The sequence below is a fragment of the Myotis yumanensis genome, unplaced genomic scaffold, assembly GCF_028538775.1.
Source record: "Myotis yumanensis isolate MYYU_CA2020_CCGP unplaced genomic scaffold, mMyoYum1.0.hap1 SCAF_21, whole genome shotgun sequence".
NCBI lineage: Eukaryota > Metazoa > Chordata > Mammalia > Chiroptera > Vespertilionidae > Myotis > Myotis yumanensis.
In genome coordinates, this window is record NW_027223772.1 from 15,979,817 (window position 1) to 15,997,762 (window position 17,946).

The 17,946-nt window shown below is 61.5% G+C and overlaps 1 protein-coding gene across 7 annotated transcripts in view; it reads right to left on the reverse strand.

Moving 5' to 3' along the window:
- The window catches only part of WNK2 (WNK lysine deficient protein kinase 2), a 122,636-nt gene that overhangs the window by 53,620 nt on the left and 51,070 nt on the right, over positions 1–17,946 (reverse strand). For all 7 annotated transcript variants that reach the window (XM_070400897.1, XM_070400896.1, XM_070400901.1 and 4 more), the window contains exons 8-19: positions 14,740–15,022; positions 11,950–12,170; positions 9,514–9,645; positions 9,020–9,205; positions 7,450–7,998; positions 5,411–5,701; positions 4,990–5,039; positions 4,079–4,247; positions 3,133–3,249; positions 1,935–2,105; positions 1,649–1,694; positions 1,096–1,215 (exon numbers count right to left, since the gene is read on the reverse strand). In XM_070400897.1, coding sequence (XP_070256998.1) covers positions 1,096–1,215; positions 1,649–1,694; positions 1,935–2,105; positions 3,133–3,249; positions 4,079–4,247; positions 4,990–5,039; positions 5,411–5,701; positions 7,450–7,998; positions 9,020–9,205; positions 9,514–9,645; positions 11,950–12,170; positions 14,740–15,022 — 2,335 coding nt within the window. The remainder of the gene's footprint in view (positions 1–1,095; positions 1,216–1,648; positions 1,695–1,934; positions 2,106–3,132; positions 3,250–4,078; positions 4,248–4,989; positions 5,040–5,410; positions 5,702–7,449; positions 7,999–9,019; positions 9,206–9,513; positions 9,646–11,949; positions 12,171–14,739; positions 15,023–17,946) is intronic.

A 17,946-nucleotide genomic window follows, 5' to 3' on the forward strand; every position in this document is an offset into this window, starting at 1 on the left:
ATGTGCAGGAGGCAGCTGATGGATGTTTCTAACTCTCTATCTCTCTCCCTTCTTCTCTATGGAAAATCAATAAAATATATTTTTTTAAAAAAAGATACTATATTAGAGGATTGTCTGTTTGAAACCTATAATTTTATTAACCAATGTTATTCCAATAAGTTCAATAAAAATTTAAATAGCCCAACTGGCATGGCTCAGTGGTTGAGCATCAATCTATGAACCAGGAGGTCATAGTTTGATCCCCAGTAGAGGGCGTGCAGGAGGCAGTGGATCAATGTTTCTCTCTCAGCATTGATGTTTCTATCTCTCTTTCCCTCTCCCTTCCTCTCTCTGAAATCAATAAAAACATATTTTTTTAAAAAATTAAAATAAGTAAATAAAATTTATGGATTGTTATTTCTGGGATTTTTCCATCTAATGTTTTTGGGTCACAGATGACTGCAGGTAACTGAAGACAGAAAGTGGAAATGTGGATGAAAAGGACGACTGTCAAGTTATATAATCAGCAACGTTTTCCTGCCAGCTTATAGGGAATTAACCTTAAATCTGTTTAAGTGATTCTTTTCAGCCTCCCAAGGAACCACAAAAATCAGGACTTAACCGACAGCCCAAGGGCAAGTTTGCTGGTATTTGTCCACCAGATAAAGATCAATATCCGAGCGTCATTTTCCTTGGTGACAATTTAAAATCAGAGTCTCAACACTACAAGGGACTTTTCCACCCCAAAACCAGCAGGGCATCCCTGCCGGCGGCCGCTGAGGGATGGGGCAGGGAGCTGGGAGCTGCAAGATGACACTGGTAAAAGAGAACGAGGCGGAACGCTTCCAGCACACACCTGTGCAGCCCTGGGCGGCACCTCACAGCCAAGGTAACCAGCAGCCCAAGCCTGGGTCCTGCCATTCGGTAGAAATTCTGGAGAGGAATACAGCCCCGCAGGCGGCTCTGGGCTTTGGGATGACAGCGGGGGCCAGTTCCTTGCATTTAGCGGGGCACACAGCACTGGCGCTGACCTGCGCGCACGAGTGGAGCCAGGTGCAGAGCAGTGCCAGGGAGAGAAGCGCTGGCCCCAGCAGGCGGCCTGGCGGCTGGTCCTACCTGGGCTGGCTTCTGGCTGCACGGAGCTCGGAGGAAGTGGGGGCGAAGATTCGGGGGCCTCTGCAGCCGGGTGTTCGGCCACCGGACAGATGATAAACCACCTCTTCCCAGTGTGCAGGACTAAAGGGCAGGACAAAGCAGGTGGTGAGAGCAAGCATGTTTCTCCCGTGGGACCCTTGCCCCTGGGCCACACTTGCCATGAGACGCTCTGGGGAACTCACACACCACTGAGGGGCATGCAGCCGTTCGCGGCTCCTCAGCGGCAGCCCGGGGCCCCAACAAGCACTCCCACCGGCTTAGTTCCCAGGACGCCCAAGGGACCATCACTGAAGGGGCAATGCCAGCCGAGGCCAGCAGACAGTGGGAATCTATGCCACCCTGCCAACACCTGGGCCCGACAGGGAGGAGCTGGGGGCGAGGTCACCACACAGTCCAACACCCACAGTGTGATGGCCAAGCTCCCGCACAACATGCTCAGTGGGGCTCTAATCACCCGCCGCTGGAGAAAGAAGGGACAATGACAGGAGTCTGGGGGGGCTCAGGAGGCACGTACCGTTCTGCTGATATACTGGGGCGTTAGCTTGGGACTGGCGATTCTCCTGAGGGAGGTGAAGGCAGCCATCAGTAAACTGCGGACTGAGCACACGGAGCCCAGGCCTCGCAGCCCCGCGGCCTCGGAGCCGGGCACTTCCACCTGTGCTAACCGCGCGCTCTGGGCGGGCACCTCGCCCCACGCTGCACCCTGCAGGCTCTCCCGGCAGGAAGGTGGGTGGCTGCTGCCCGCAGGCCTGGAGTGGGGGACTCAGGCCCCGCCCTCCCAGGACAGCCGCCCAGCTCACCTCTCCGACACCCAGGCTGCAGGTGCTGAGGGGTGGTGGGCTTGCCCCCGGGTCGGAGCCACGGTCCACGTCCGTGTCCTCACTGAGCATGTCCTCTGCCTTGTCCATGACATCCTTCATCTGCTCAATGAACGTTTCCCGCTCGGCCTGCAGGATGAAGTCGTGCTCCACCTGCAACGGTACACGCAGCCCTGCCCATGGGGACTCACAGGGCACACGCAGCCCTGCCCATGGGGACTCACAGGGCACACGCAGCCCTGCCCGAGGGGACTCACGGGGCACACACAGCCCTGCCCGAGGGGACTCACGGGGCACACACAGCCCAGCCCGAGGGGACTCACGGGGCACACACAGCCCAGCCCGAGGGGACTCACGGGGCACACACAGCCCAGCCCGAGGGGACTCACGGGGCACACACAGCCCAGCCCGAGGGGACTCACGGGACACACACAGCCCAGCCCGAGGGGACTCACGGGGCACACGCAGCCCTGCCCGAGGGGACTCACGGGGCACACACAGCCCAGCCCGAGGGGACTCACGGGGCACACACAGCCCAGCCTGAGGGGACTCACGGGGCACACGCAGCCCTGCCCGAGGGGACTCACAGGGCACACGCAGCCCTGCCCGAGGGGACTCACAGGGCACACGCAGCCCTGCCCATGGGGACTCACGGGGCACACATAGCCCAGCCTGAGGGGACTCACGGGGCACACGCAGCCCTGCCCGAGGGGACTCACGGGGCACACACAGCCCTGCCCATGGGGACTCACGGGGCACACACAGCCCAGCCCGAGGGGACTCACGGGGCACACACAGCCCAGCCCGAGGGGACTCACGGGGCACACGCAGCCCTGCCCGAGGGGACTCACGGGGCACACACAGCCCTGCCTATGGCGATGCAGAGCGGCCTGCAGATCTCCACCAAGTGACCCGCTTGGCCTCTGCTCTGCACTAAACCCCCGTGGGCAGAGGCAGCGGCGGCCTGGTCCCAGCCCAGGGCTGCACAGTTCAGCAGGAGAAGCCGAGGCTTGAGCAGCAGCCCGCGGGGACCGGGCCCGGCAGCCACTGCAGAAGCTGCAGGACAGGGAAGGCTGGCCACAAGGGGGCTGGCAGCCAAGTGCCCAAAGGACCCGGAGGGGGCAGCCTGGCCACCCCGGGCGGTGCCGCCGACCCAATCACCGGGCAGACACCTGCGCACCATGTAGGTGGCGATCTCATCGGGTGCGTCCCCATCCAGGTCGAACTTGAACGTCACCATCTTGTGGTTGTGGGTCTCCAGCTGGCACTCCACCATCTTGTCACCTGTGTTGCACACCTGCGGGTCCAGGACAGTGAGACCCAGTGTTGCACACCTGTGGGCTCAGGGTGGTGAGACCAGGTGTTGCACACCTGCAGGTCCTGGACAGTGAGACCAGGTGTTGCACACCTGCGGGTCCAGGACAGTGAGACCAGGTGTTGCACACCTGCGGGTCCAGGACAGTGAGACCAGGTGTTGCACACCTACAGACCCAGGGTAGTGAGATCAGGTGTTGCACACCTGCGGGTCCAGGACAGTGAGACCAGGTGTTGCACACCTGCAGACCCAGGGTAGTGAGATCAGGTGTTGCACACCTGCGGGTCCAGGACAGTGAGACCAGGTGTTGCACACCTGCGGGTCCAGGACAGTGAGACCAGGTGTTGCACACCTGCGGGTCCAGGACAGTGAGACCAGGTGTTGCACACCTGCGGGTCCAGGACAGTGAGACCAGGTGTTGCACACCTACAGACCCAGGATGGTGAGACCAGGTATTGCACACCTGCAGGTCCTGGACAGTGAGACCAGGTGTTGCACACCTGCGGGTCCAGGACAGTGAGACCAGGTGTTGCACACCTACAGACCCAGGATGGTGAGACCAGGTATTGCACACCTGCAGACCCAGGGTAGTGAGATCAGGTGTTGCACACCTGTGGGTCCAGGACAGTGAGACCAGGTGTTGCACACCTACAGACCCAGGATGGTGAGACCAGGTGTTGCACACCTGCAGACCCAGGGTAGTGAGATCAGGTGTTGCACACCTGCAGACCCAGGACGGTGAGACCAGGTGTTGCACACCTGCAGCCAGGTGGGAGCTCCCGCCCGCCACCCACCACCCCTGCCTCCTCACATTCAGGATGGTCAGCCGGGGCCGGCTGAGCCTCTCCGGGCGGGATCGCGTGCGTGTGGACCTGCGGTGGTGTTTCCGGGCCGGCCTGCCTTCTAGCCTCCCCACTCCGAAGGTGCCGTCACCGCTGTCACTCAGCTCCCTTCCAGAAGGGGCGTCAGACCCTCCGTAGCTGTCGGAAAACCAGGGTTACTCACCCACGAAACGACTGCACACTGGCCTCCCGGGGAAGCTCAGCTCTTCAGGAAGCAGCCAGGAGCTTCAGCATCTGCATGCTCAGCTAGACCACCTGAGGGCTGCAGCCAGCCGTGCCCCACGGGGCACCCCTGCACGCAGCCCTCCTGCCGCCTGGGCAGCACTGAGGTGACGGGGGACACGTGGGCTTTCTGACCTAGGACCTTGGTCCTCTCAGCCTCCTGCTCTATCAAGCAAGCCCCACCTCCTCACGGTAAACATCAAAATTCAGAAACAATCCTCTCCCGTGCCTCAGTTTCCCTATCTGTGCAAAAGCAACAGGAACATGCCAACCACACGGTTTGCTGCAAGTATGAGAACTTGCAGAGCAGTGAGCTTGGTGCTGACCTACCAAGAGGGTGGGACCCAGGGTCACTTCCTGTAACCAGTTCCCTCCCAAACTCCGCATGCCCATGCCTGGGAGCCACGGGGGACGGGGTGCGGGCCCTGCCCTCCCAGTCTCCTCCCCACCAGCACCTGGAAACTCTCGCACACAGACCAGCACCAGGACCAGGACACAGCCTGAGGCATCGCACAACCCAACTCCAGCACGTGCTGGCCAAGACCCAGAGGCTCCTGGAGGCCCCAGCAGGTCAGGGAGGCCCCACTGATGTCATCAGAAGCCCTGCCCCGTGAGGGGCCGGGCAGGCGGGTCCCCGTGACACAGCCGCGGGCCATACCTCTCACAGCTCTGCAGGAGGCCAGGCTGCGTGTCCTGGGAGGCCTGCTCCTGAAATAAACACGAGGATGAAGGGTCACGTCCCTCCCGCAGCCAGCGCAGCAGCCAGCCCAGCCGCTGCCTGGTCCCTTCTGACCGTAGCAAGCAGACCCCGTAGGGCAGCGGGCATGAGGGTTTCATCTTGTTGGAGCCAAGCCAATCCCTAAGAGCCGGGACCCTCCCCTTCCCAAGCACACTAACCCACTCTGGCCACCCCTACAAGGAAGCACACCGCCAGGGAGGCTTGTAAAAAAAATCTACTTGTAAAAAAACAATCACACCTTCCACCTGGAATGCATTTAAGGAAACTGACATCTGGGGGCAGCAGAGGACGGTGAGCAGGCACATGTGTCCCAAGGTGCGCGTCCCACCTCCCCACACACCTCTGGAGCCAACTCCACAGTCAGCTGGACGGCTGAGCTGAGGCTGGCGAGCCCAGGCCCACTGGTCAGGGGCAGGTTGGCGGGGGGCAGCGCAGTGGACTGGACAGGCAAGCTCGGAGTCGCAGCCATCGGTGCGGGGGCCTGCGAGCTGGGGAGCTGCAGCAGGTGCTCGGGGGCAGCGGAGGGCAGCCCTTCCGGCACGGGCGGGGAGAGGACGGCAGCAGGAGTGGGCCCCGTGGGGGCCTGGGCGGTGACATCCACAGCATATGGAGGCGGGTGGCCAAGCAGGATCTGTGAGCACAGAAGGCATGCAAGTTGGAGTGCCACTGCCTTCCGGGGGCCCAGCAGCCAGGGCACAGCAGACACCTCCCTGTCCGGGCGGGTGAGCAGGTCTGGGGGTCTCGAGGCACCCTCTCCAAGGCACTCACTCCTGCCCAGGCGAGCCCTGGCCTCTGAGAACACTTGTACACAGACTTAGAAGAAACAAACAAAGGCACTCTGAGTCCCCACTTGTGTCAACTCTAATCTAAAACGACACCTCCCTTTTGCACGTCTAGTGAGTCTGGCTGAAAAGCCCTACGTGTGGTCACTCAGCGTCAGCCTCGGGGCCTGGACCGAACGCTGCCCTGACCCCTGCCTCCTGAGGGAGAAGCGCTGGACCTTGGCCTTCCTTGGGGTGACCTGGGAGGTGGGCCTGACTCCCCACTGTTCCCTCTTTAAAAGCTCTCTGTGGAAGAACGACGCGGACTGAAATGGAAGGCCCCCTGCTGGGCCTGCTGGCAGGAGACTGCTCGGCCAGGGGAGGAGGGGGTGCGGCAGGGGGGGAGGGGGGGAGCTGGCTAGCTCCTCGATGAAATCGAGCCAGCGCGGTGCTCCCATGTGCCAGCCAGGCCCTGCCACCGCAGGCCCCGAGCCTCCCCACAGGCCCTGGCTTTCCCCACATGGCCTTGACCCGTGAGTGGACACCACTCTGACCCACGAGCTGCCCAGGGCCTGCACAGCCAGGGCGCCGGCTGCTGACCTCCTCGCGCGCGCGCGCGCGCGCGCGAGTGTTTAAACAAACGCCCTCCTGTGGTCAACAGAAGCCACCGTCCTTCTCTGAGTGCCAGCCCCTCTGGGACTCAGACAGTAAGAAGCACGCCCAGGAGCCTACGCGACTCAGGACGGGCTCTCAGCCAGACTGGAGCAGTGCCGTGAGCTGGCACCCGGCACCCATGCTTCGGGGTGGATCTTCCCGGCAGAATCAAAAGGAGGCATCTGCCTACCTTAGCTTAGGAGCCTAAGCTTTAAAAGGAAAGCACGGTGCCCATGGCACAGGCTGTTGAGGGTTAGGGCCAGGTGGGAAGGCACCCAGGTGGGAGGGCACCAGGTGAGAGAGTGCCCAGGAAAGAGGCCCCACCCCACTCCTCTCCTCAGAGGGTGGATCACAGCCCTGACTCTAAAACACAGGGCTGGGCAGGTAGCAGAGCCACGCGGAGGCTCACCCAGCCAGCCCGGCGCGTCTGCGTCCCTTCACTGTCCGCGTGCACCGGCCAAGATCCCCTCCTGACCCTGGGACATCATCCTTGTCTGCCAGGCCCACCCTGGAGCCAGCAGCCACACGCTCCCAGCCACTGCCTGGACCCCAACTGATAGATCAGGTCCCTGGACCCTGGGGCCCCATTTCCCTGACATGGGGTTATTAACCTACCTCGTTTTGACAGGTGACAAGATGGACAGTGTGAGCCTCCCCAGCACCCTCAGAGGAGGCTGCCAGGCCCCACTAGGTGAGGGCAGGTGCCGCGGCACAGCAAGGTGGGGAACCCACAAGCAGCTACTGCCCTACCGTGGAACCTTTGGCTTCTGACAGGTGCTGGGAGTAGGAGGAGGCAGCAGACACCCAGGAGGAGAGCCCAGCCGGTGGACAGCGCTGCCTGCTGGCCTGTCCCCACTGGGACCCCGCCCTCCAGCCACGAAGGAGCAGAGCCTCGGGCCCTTTGCATCTTGGGCACCACAGGGTCTCCCAGTGCGGGACAGCAGGCCCTCCTGGCAGGCATTACCTGGCTCCCCACCTGGGGGACAGCAGCCGGCTCAGGAAGGTGGGTGACGCTTGGCAGGCGGGGCTGCGGCAGCACGGGGGGTGCCTGCTGCAGAGGGGCAGCCTGCACAGTCTGCGCCGTGTGGAGAGGAGAAGGCGGGACGTCACTGGGCACCATCTGCGGGAAGGCTGCCTGGTACACGGGCTGGGCTGGGAGCTGGGCCACGGCTGGGTGGATGGACAGGGTGGCCACGCCCTGCGGGGCCACGGCCAGCAGAGGGATGGCAGTGGCGGTGGCCGCCACATTTGGCACAATGGTCTGGCACGGCATGGCCAGGGGTGCCCCGGCGGTGTGGGGAAGCTTGACCGTCTGCAGAGGCAGGGCTGGGGACGCGGGCAGGGGGCCGGCAGCACTGAGCGGGAGGCTTGGCAAGATGACGGCAGGAGAGAAATACTGAGAGGGAGGCGGCACCGCAGGCCCACTGGCAGCCGGCAGGTCGGGGAGCGCCGAGGGGAGGCTGTCGAGTGTGGCCAGCGGAGCAACTGGTGGGATGACAGGAGGTGGAGGCATCTGAAAGAGATGGAGCACGTCGGCCCCGGGAGGCTCGGCCCCCGGGACAGCGCCAGCACAACCAGGTTCTGCCTGAGATACTTCTGTGCAGCTGCTGCCAAAGGAACCCAAGAGGAAACTCAATTCCAGTGAAACCAAGCGCATGACACCTTCCACAGGGAAGGAAAGAGGGTGGCCTGGGGGAGCCCCCGTCGGCCCCACCGTGAGGGCCGCAGGCGGTTCTGAGGATGGCCAGGCATGTCGGCTGTGCCACCAGGACTGGGAGGATGAGTGTCCCCACCATGGGAGCACCCAAACCTTCTGGTCCGAGGCACCCAGCACCTGGCCCCTGGGTTCCACACTTCACACTCCAGCGCTTCTCGGCCAGCTCTCTCCGGAGCAGGGCTTCTGCCCGGCGTGCATGAGGACTCGCCAGCACGCAGCGCCTGACTATATGTCAGCGCACTGACCTCTCCCTTCGATGGTCAAATAAGGAAATAACAACAGCCAACACAACCATCGATGTCTGCTGTGAATGAATCAAAATTCAACCTATTTTGTCAGATTGGCAAAAAATACATTTTCTGAGTGCTGCCGAGTTTCAGGAATCAGTCTGTGTGCCATCAGGTGACAGGGCTCGCAGCCGCTGCCCTAAAGAGAAAGCCGTTCTGGCGGCAGCACACGAGCGTCACACGCACGCGGCCGGGCAGCTCGAAGGTGGTGACGAGGTGCAGGCCGACCTCTGTGCATTGAAAAGCAACTAAACGCCGCGGCCACCAATAAGCGAGGGGTGGTTAACTAGACGGGAAGGGAAACCTGGGCTGTGCCAGGTGACAGCTGGCAGGTAGGAACCTGTGTCGTGGGGGAACCTCAGGGACACTCATGCCTTCCCAGGAAGCGGCACTTCCCATCAGCTCGGTAACCCCCACGAGGCAAAAGCACCCATGACCATCACTGGCACGAGTCTGGGCGATGGCACCCGCACCAAGCATGTGCTGCCAAGGACCACGTCAGCAGGGGGCGGGGAGGAGAGGGGCGGTACCTGCGGGGGGACTGGAGTGAGTGGCTGCAGAGGCACCGGTGGCATCTGGATGGGCGTCGGCTGCGCCGCGGCCACCTGGGAGGTCGAAGCCAGGTACGGAGGCAGGTGAGCGGGCACCGGCTGGAGAGGGCGCATGGGCGGCGGGGCCAGGACCTGTGGCAGGGGCGCTGGCTGGGCCAGCGCAGGCTGGAGGGAGAGGGGCGTCTCTTACACAGCGTCCCACTGAGATGCCCACAGGTGCTCGGACGTGACAGAGATAATCAGTGAGTGTGCACACACACATACTTACAAACCCAGCAGGGAGCCCAGGACATGCAGATCTGGGAGAATGCTGTGTGTGAATGAGGCCCCTCTCAGTGCTATGGGACTTGAATTCCACAGACACAAGAGACCTCCCTGTCCCATGAGCGCCCTGGGCCCAGGCCAGCCATGGCTGATTGTCAGGGGAGACTGAGGCACCGACGGTGGCCATAGGAGGGGCAGCCCACACTCACCTGGTGGCCCGAGGGCATGGGCTGGCCTGGGCCGGTCAGCACAGGGGTAAAGCTCACGGCTGGCTCCGGGAAATGCTGCGGTGGGAGCGAAGCGTGGGTGGAGGGCGGAACGGAGCCCGCCGGCAGGCCAGGCTGCAGAGAGCGGGGGCACGCTCAGTGGCTGCCCTGAAGACCCCACCCCCCACGAGCTTGACAGACGCAAGGACCCACTCACTCCCCATGCCCATCATCTGCTAGGGACGGTTTGCCTAGGAACATGACTCACAGAAGCAAGATGTGGCGGCCTTGAAGGCAAATATGGTCACAACTCCTAACCAAGGAATGTTCTAGAGCAGCGGTTCTCAACCTGTGGGTCGCAACCCCTTTGGGGGTCGAACGACCCTTTCACAGGGGTCGCCTAAGACCATCAGAAAACACATATATAATTACATACTGTTTTTGTGATTAATCACTATGCTTTCATTATGTTCAATTTGTAACAATGAAATTGGGGGTCACCACAACGTGAGGAACTGTATTGAAGGGTCGCGGCGTGAGGAAGGTTGAGAACCACTGTCCTAGAACATTAGCACCAGAGAATGTGATGCAGTCGTGAGAAAAGGCCGTTATAAGGGCTTTGTAGAACTAGAGGAACGCTGGTTATGACAACAGTGGGGAAAGATAAAGTGCATTTGCTTCCTGACTGTATAACACACGTGTGCACATGCACACAACACGGAAACGTGGAGGCAGACATGCGGCCTGCAGCCCCGGCCCCTGCAGAGCGGGGTCTCCAGCACGGCTGTGGGGGGCCAGTCAGAACTGCTGCTGATGTGTTCACTGCTGGTGCACCATGGGAGTGGGTTGTTTCCAGGGGTCTGGATCCGGCAGGTATAGGCTGAAATGTTTACGGACAAAATATCTTTCCGTTTGGGATTTACTTCAAAATAGTGGGGAAGTGAGAAGCAGGAGGACACGGCAGGTGGCAGGAGCCAGCCTGCTCTCAGCGACGGGTCGTTGTCTCTGGGGCTTCTGGGTGAGTCCCAGGATAGTGATCTGCCACCTGCACCTGTTCTGTCGTGTCCACCTTTCGCAGTGAAGGCTGCGACGGACAAGCCTGCCATGCACTCAGCGGAGCCCGGGCGAGTCGCCCTGCACGGCTCCCGCCCAGCCTGGCCACGCTGGTTCAGGAGGCCCCAGCCCCTCCGCCCTGCTCTCCTTCACCACAATCACCCTTCCCAGGAGACCCCGGACACTGGGGATCCCCTCCCACCCTCTGTCCAAGCTGTTTCTGCATAAACAGGCAAGACATGGGAGAAAGCACTCTGGTGGCATCCAGCTCCGTCCTGGCCGCCGGCCTGTACCCCCGGGGCTCGGCCTTCCCGTCTGCAGGCAGGAGCTGGACAGGCAGGGCTGCCCGGACGGGCGGCCGGGAGCCAGAGGCCTGACCTGCGCCACCGGGCAAGCCCAAAGCCAAGACACGTGCTCTGAGTAACAGTGGCTTTCCCGACAGAGCTGCTCGTGCTGTGATGACTAACTGCACTTCACCTCATTTCACAATACGAGCAAACCACGCCAGTGCCACAGAGCCTGGGCTCTGCCCAGCCAATGCCGACTGCTTGTCCGGAGCAGCTTCTGAGCCCAGAGGACAGTGGAGGCGGGGCCACCGTGGGAGGGTGTGGAGAGGGAGGGAGAGCCTGGGACCGCGCTCCAGGCAGGCCTGGCCCTGACCACCTAAGCCCAGGGGCCCTAAGTCTCCTGCTGGACCGCACTGCACCACCTGCCTCAAGGGCAACTTCTCTGCCTGCTTAGGACTGGGAAGCAAGCAATTGCTTTGCTTTTTTTGGCATTAAAATCAACATCTATGGATATAAAAGCCTCAACGACTGAACAACAGGTCCACAGGTGGCTAAGATGCACACGGACCATCAGGGGCAGATGCTCAATGCAGGAGCTGCCCCCTGGTGGTCAGTGCGCTCCCACAGCCAACCTCCACTGCCGGTCAACCTCCTGTGGTCCCTCCCCCAGCCGCTGGCCCCAATTGGCCCCGATTGCTGGCCAGGCCGAGGGGCCCCACCCGTGCACAAATTCATGCCCTGGGCCTCTGGTTGAAAAATATATGCCAAATGTGACCCTTTACCTAGCCATTTCCATTCACCTAGGAGGCTTACAAATTATTCCTCGAACGCATGAGCCCTTTTAATCCGCTTCTCAAATGGCACTGAAAACATTTCTCACGATTCATGCACCTCCACGCCTCACACTGGGTTCACTGGCTGTTTTCTGTATTTCTCACCGGCAGGCCTCCAGCCTGCAGCCTGCACTTCCCCGCACAGACGGACCTCCTGCGGACCTGCTCAGGCAGGCGGAGCTGAGCATGGGCCGCAGAGCCGAGGGCCCATCCCCGGCTCCAGGCCGCGTGGACGGGCTCTGTGGGGCAGGGCCAAGCTGACTCACCGTGGCGGGCTGCGGGTAGGCCCCCAGCGAGGGCAGGCTGTGCGGCAGGACGAGCCCCTCGCTCATGCTCACGCTCACGCTCACGCTCACGGGGGCGCTGCACACGCTCTGGGCGGTGAGTGGGGCGGCATCTGCCAGTGAGCCCAGAACCACGCTCTGCTGGCTGCTCTGTGAGTCCGAGTACACGGTGGAGCCCTGGCCGCTGTCGAATGTGCTGTCCGCTGGGGAGGACAAAAGCACAGCTCAGAGTGGGGCCCCAAACGCCGCCCCCATGACACGTCACACAGGCCCCGGGAAGGCAAACGTGGGCTCCCACGAACACGCAGTTCGTCCGGACGTTTCTCCTGGGAGAAGACTTGTGTTTCCAGGTGGTGTAAGCAATGAATGTGCAGCATTTCACATAACCAGCGACAGAGCCGTAAGGGACCAACTGCACCCCGAGACGGCCCTGGCAGCCCACCCACACAGCTGACACCTGGGGGGCTGCCGAGGCCACCACACATCCTAGGGCACCTCACACAGTCCGCACAGGCCGGGCAGCTCCCTCCGCCCTGGCTTGGACGGGGCCTCACACAGCGCCACCCCGGCCTTGAAGTAAGCCCTCGTCCAGCCCTGCAAGGGCGCAGGGTCTCGGGAGGCCGGATGTCCGCGTGCGGAAAGACTCCGGTCAGCGGTCACCCGTGTCTTATGATGGGGGGTTCGAAGACCCTGACCACCTTCACCTACAGTGACAGGGTCTGAAGCAGGAGATCTGGGTCCAAACCCGGCCCCCAAGTCACAGGCCGGGTCTAACTTGGTTGGAAAATGGGGCTGACAAGGCCCTCACCCCACAGGGCCTGGGACATGGCCAGTGGGCGGAGCTGCCCACACCTGGGGGCGGGGCTTGTGAAGGGAGCAGACAGGACCCACATGGCCCACCGGCTCATCTGACCAAAGGTTCAAAAACTGTTTAAAACGGCACTCCCAGTCCATTACTACCAGATTCCAAAAGCTACACAAACATTACAATTTGTCATGGATGTACACCAAGCTATTTCTACAGGGGGCCACTGTTCAGATTGGCAATATTATTTAAACAAATAAAGTAAAAGGGGTATCTTTTCAACTTTGTATAAAAATAATTTTTTCCCACGACTGATTAGGACTTATTTTGACCGAGGAAGACATAAGAATGCTGAGGTGGGATTGTGCAAAAGCAACCAGACAAGCGGCTCTGGTTTTTAATGAGGTGACTGGCAGTCATTTCCACTTATACAAAGAGAGAGAAAGAGACAGACAGACGAAGAGACAGACAGAAAAGGAGTTCACAAGAGAGACAGAGAGACGCAGAGGAAGAAAGAGACGGAGGGAGCTGCACGGAGGACGTGAAGAGACCCGACAGGTCTCACGTACAGCAGCTCTAACCATGCACGTAACTTCCAAAATTCTGAGGTGGACATGTCTATTATTTGTATAGTTAAAAATCAAATTTTAAAAAGAGATTTTAAACTACTGATGAATTCCACTCTCACGGTCCGGGGAGTGGGACCACGCCTTCCTTGCATGGAGCGCGATCTGAACTGCGGAGGCGGTCACGGCGTACGCGGCACTCGTGGGCACATCTGCTGCACCTCCCGATGGGTGCTGGTGCGTGTGCTTCCATTTGCTTCCCACGATCCGGTCCTTCCTCCGGGGTGTGCTGCCTGGGGCCCCTGTCTGTCCAGCTGTCTGTCCGTGGGCACTGTGGCCACAGGCACGGCTGTGCACGGGCTCCCTGCTCTGACTGAGAGTGCGGTGCTGAGTGTGCAGGTGCTGTGGGCGGGAGCCGAGCGTGCAGTGTGGGTGTGAGTAACCGTGCGTGCAGGCTGTCTCGGGAAGTTAGCGGGCATCAGCGGACCAGGGAGGACGCTCACTGGCTTTGTGTACATCCTCTTCAAATGTGACAAAAGGCAACCTCCTCACTCCCATCTCAGAAACCGTGCAGCTAACGAGTATATTTGCAGAGTGTGTGCGCTTTTTCCTTCAAAGTTATGCACGTCGATTGATTGATTTGGTTTATAAAAACATGGAGTAAGATGCTACAGCAGTTTTATTCTCCACAACAAACTTGAGGAGGTTGGGAAGGAAGCAAACAGTAAGCTAACTGTCTCAAAGTGACACCAGCCACTGCTTTTAGCTTAAAGAGCCTGCTCTGAAACCATCCCACTGCGTTAACGGTAAATGGAGGGGGTGCCTATTCAATACGTCACTCAGACTGTTCCACCTCCCCACGCACACAACCCAACCGCAGCCCATGGTGCTGCCCGGCAACTCTGTGCTTCTCCAGAGAGGAAGGCCGCCCTGCCTCGGCCACAGTGGCACGTGGGCACGGAGGGCAAGGCAGGCCCGCTCCTGCCTGGATCTGCAGAAGACGCTGCTCTGGTCCAAAGGTCTGGGCAGAGCCAGGTACGCACGGACCCCAGTGCCCACCAGTAACACACACAGTCTCAAGGTTCGACACTAGGTCACCTTGGGGACGGACACTCCTAAGGACAAAGGTCACACAGCACGACCACTCAACCTTCGGCCGGCAGCCCAGGGCCCCATGCTGCTGGCCGGTACCCTCCAGTGGATGAGGAGCCGCCGGAGCTGCTACACCCACAGACTGGCACGGCAGCTCTGGGGGACCTGCACGTCTGTGCCCCTGTCCTGAGGAGCTGGCCGAGAGCTCTGTGCAGCACCAGGGATGCTGCCACGCCTGCCTGGGAAGAGCCCTCCCATGCCAACCCCACACCCGCAGGAGAGCCGGGGACGGGGGAGAGCGGCACTCACAGGCCAGGGAGGTGGCACTGGCCGGCAGCGCGGGGGGCAGGAGGTGCTGGTCCGCCTCGGGCTCCTCGGGCTCCAGCGGCCCCGCCGGCGTGTGGTAGGTCACCTGGACCTGCAGGGGCGCGTGCGGAGCCCTGGCTGTGTCGGGGCTGCCCGGGTCCTGCCGCTCCTGCGGCTGCAGCACTGGCCAGATCCTCTCCCGCCGCCACTGGATCAATGCCACGCGGTCTCGGATGGACTTGGCCACAATCTTCACATCGCTCTCGTGGAAGAACCCAGACTCGATCTGCAAGGGGATCCCCGGTCGTTACTGGGACCATCCCCCCACCCCCTCCCGTACACCCCACTGCCCAGCCTGCCCTCCAACCGCACCGCCACTGCCCAGTCACCGGGTCTCAGCACCAAGTCCCTCCTCAGGCTCCTCCCATCCTTCAGGGACGCTCTCATCATCCCATGAGGACAGCCTCAGTGCCAACTACACCCACAGGGGGAGTGACCCTCTGGGCCTCACTGAGGTGAGCTGGAGGGAAGGAAGCAGCCTACTGTCTGAGCCCTGAGGCTGCCTGGTGCCCCTCCCCCACCAGGCTGCCTGAGCAGACGGTGTGCTGGGGGCAGGGACAAGGACCCGAGGCCAGCGCTGTTCTCAGCATTCTCCGAGAAGGCATGGCTCTGTAGCTGGAGACCAGGACCTTGTGCAGCATTAGGGACCCGGCGCACCCCACAGGGTGTTGGGGAGCATTTGTAAAGGAGCCGAGGCTCCTGGGAAACACCATGGCTCTCTCCAAGGAGATTCATGGTCAAACCACAAAAGAGGGGAGGCCAGGCTCCTGGCCATCACTCGGATCCCCATGTGGAAGAGAGAAAATCAGAGGAGAAGCCTGCGGTGCTGGCCTGGAAAAGTGTGACCCCAGTTTACAGGCACAACAGACAACACGCAAATGTCGACAGGAGCATGGCACAGGGCGACAGCCCACGCACGGGGTCAGGTCGGCAGGAAGAGGGCAGGGGCTGGACGACGCCTCCTGCCAGAAGGGAAGCAGATGCCAGCGCCCGGCTGCCCACCGGCGGCATCTGGACATTCTGAGCGTCTAAGTGCACCGTGCTACCAGGCGGGTTAAAGGGCGTGTCCACACGCGTACACCCAAGGGACACAGGTCTGCGGGCAGCAGCGGGAGTGTCCCTGTGGTCCGAGGTTACAAAGGGGGGCCACGTATGGGCATTCCGTCTGTCTGTCCCTCTCCTGCCTGTCTCTCATCTGCGTTCATCTCAATCCCTCTCTCTAACTCTCTCTGCCTCTCTCCACCTCTCTCTGCCTCTCTCCTTTTGTCTCTCAGCCTCAGCGTCTGTCTGTCTCCCTCCCTCCTGGCTCACTGGCTCACGCGAGGCCACGTCATGAACGGTCTGTGGAACAACCCCCCTGGCTAGAGACTGAGTCTCCCCGGAGCCACGTGAGCTGGCCTGGTCCTCACCCCTGGTCGCCCCTCAGCCCAGGTCAGCCTTGGCCACACCTCACGAGGGGCCCTGACCCCAAACCGCCTGCTGAGCCACACCTGGACCCCCGACCTTGGAGAATGGGGAGAGGTGTGTGCACAGTGTGGAGTTGGGGCATTGGTTGCACGGTGAGGGGTAACTCACCAACGGAGCATATAACCTACTGAATAAAGCCCAGCTGTGCGTCCACAGAAATAGAAATAAAAAACCTGGTGGAACGGAGACACTGCTAGTTCCACAGCACCTCCCACCAGCAGTCACTACGGAGGGCTGCACCTGCAGACCCCCACCACGCGACCACAGGAGTCCGGGAGGCGAACTAGAGGGCGGGCTGCCCTGCCTGCGCACAGGGCTCCTGAACACAGCCTGGCACTGAAGGATGGGCCGGGGGCGGGCTGCACTCCGGCTCTGACCCCGGGAGCTGGGCAGCCACGTCCTCGTCCTAGTCCTGGGGCGCAGGCCCCAGGCTGCCCGGTGGCGATGTCCTCACACAGGGCTTGGGCGCATGCTTGCAACCCTTTGGGACGTCCGTGATGACTTCACTCACTCAGGAGACGACCCCCGCGTGCCCCTCCCCCCCACCCCAGGCTCAGCGGGTGAGAGCAGGGGCCAGGCCGGGGGTTAGCACGCGCCGCCCAGGGCACAGCCGCCTGACTGGAGGCCCTGAAAAGAGGCCGCCCCGGCTCCTGCTGCCACTTCTATTTCTGCCCGTGACCCACTTTCCTCCCTGCACGGCACAGACGCCGCGCCTCCCCACAGTCAGCCTCGCCAGGCCTCGCTTCTGTTTTTTCCCAACCAGGGAAGATTGTAGCCACATCGTATGTCACCCCGAAAGCCCCATTATCCGGGGGATGAGGCAGAAGTAAAGCTGGCACATGACCTCGAGAACCCCCTGTGCTGGGCTCCCCACCCCCGCCCGCCGCCCAGGGCCCACTGAGGGGAGCCTCCAGATCAGAGACCTGCCTTCTCTCAGCCCCCCAGGCATCGTCTTTCTGATCCACATCCCCCACCCCATGCCCCTGCCTGAGGACCTGCTGGGAGGGGACAAGGGTGTGTTTAGGGGGAGAGCAGAGCTGTCCAGCAGCCTTAACCAGCCAGCTGACCAGCACCAGCCAGCTGACCAGCACCAGCCAGCCCGGCAGGAGCCGCAGGGGCCAGGCGCGAGCACTGCTCCCTGCCACCCTGAGGGCCTTGTCAGAACCAAGAGCGGGTGCCAGGATCCCCCCCCCCCCCTCCGTGCTCAGACCTCAGTCCTAGAACGAGGCAGCAGCCCCAGTGCTCACTGACCTCAGTCCTAGAACAAGGCAGCACCCCCAGTGCTCAGACCTCAGTCCTAGAACGAGGCAGCAGCCCCAGTGCTCACTGACCTCAGCCTTAGAACGAGGCAGCACCCCCAGTGCTCAGACCTCAGCCTTAGAACGAGGCAGCACCCCCAGTGCTCACTGACCTCAGCCTTAGAACGAGGCAGCACCCCCAGTGCTCAGACCTCAGTCCTAGAACGAGGCAGCAGCCCCAGTGCTCAGACCTCAGCCTTAGAACGAGGCAGCACCCCCAGTGCTCACTGACCTCAGCCTTAGAACGAGGCAGCACCCCCAGTGCTCAGACCTCAGCCTTAGAACGAGGCAGCAGCCCCAGTGCTCACTGACCTCAGCCTTAGAACGAGGCAGCAGCCCCAGTGCGGGGTCACCCTATGCTCCTGCTGAGTTTCCTTGTGAGTTA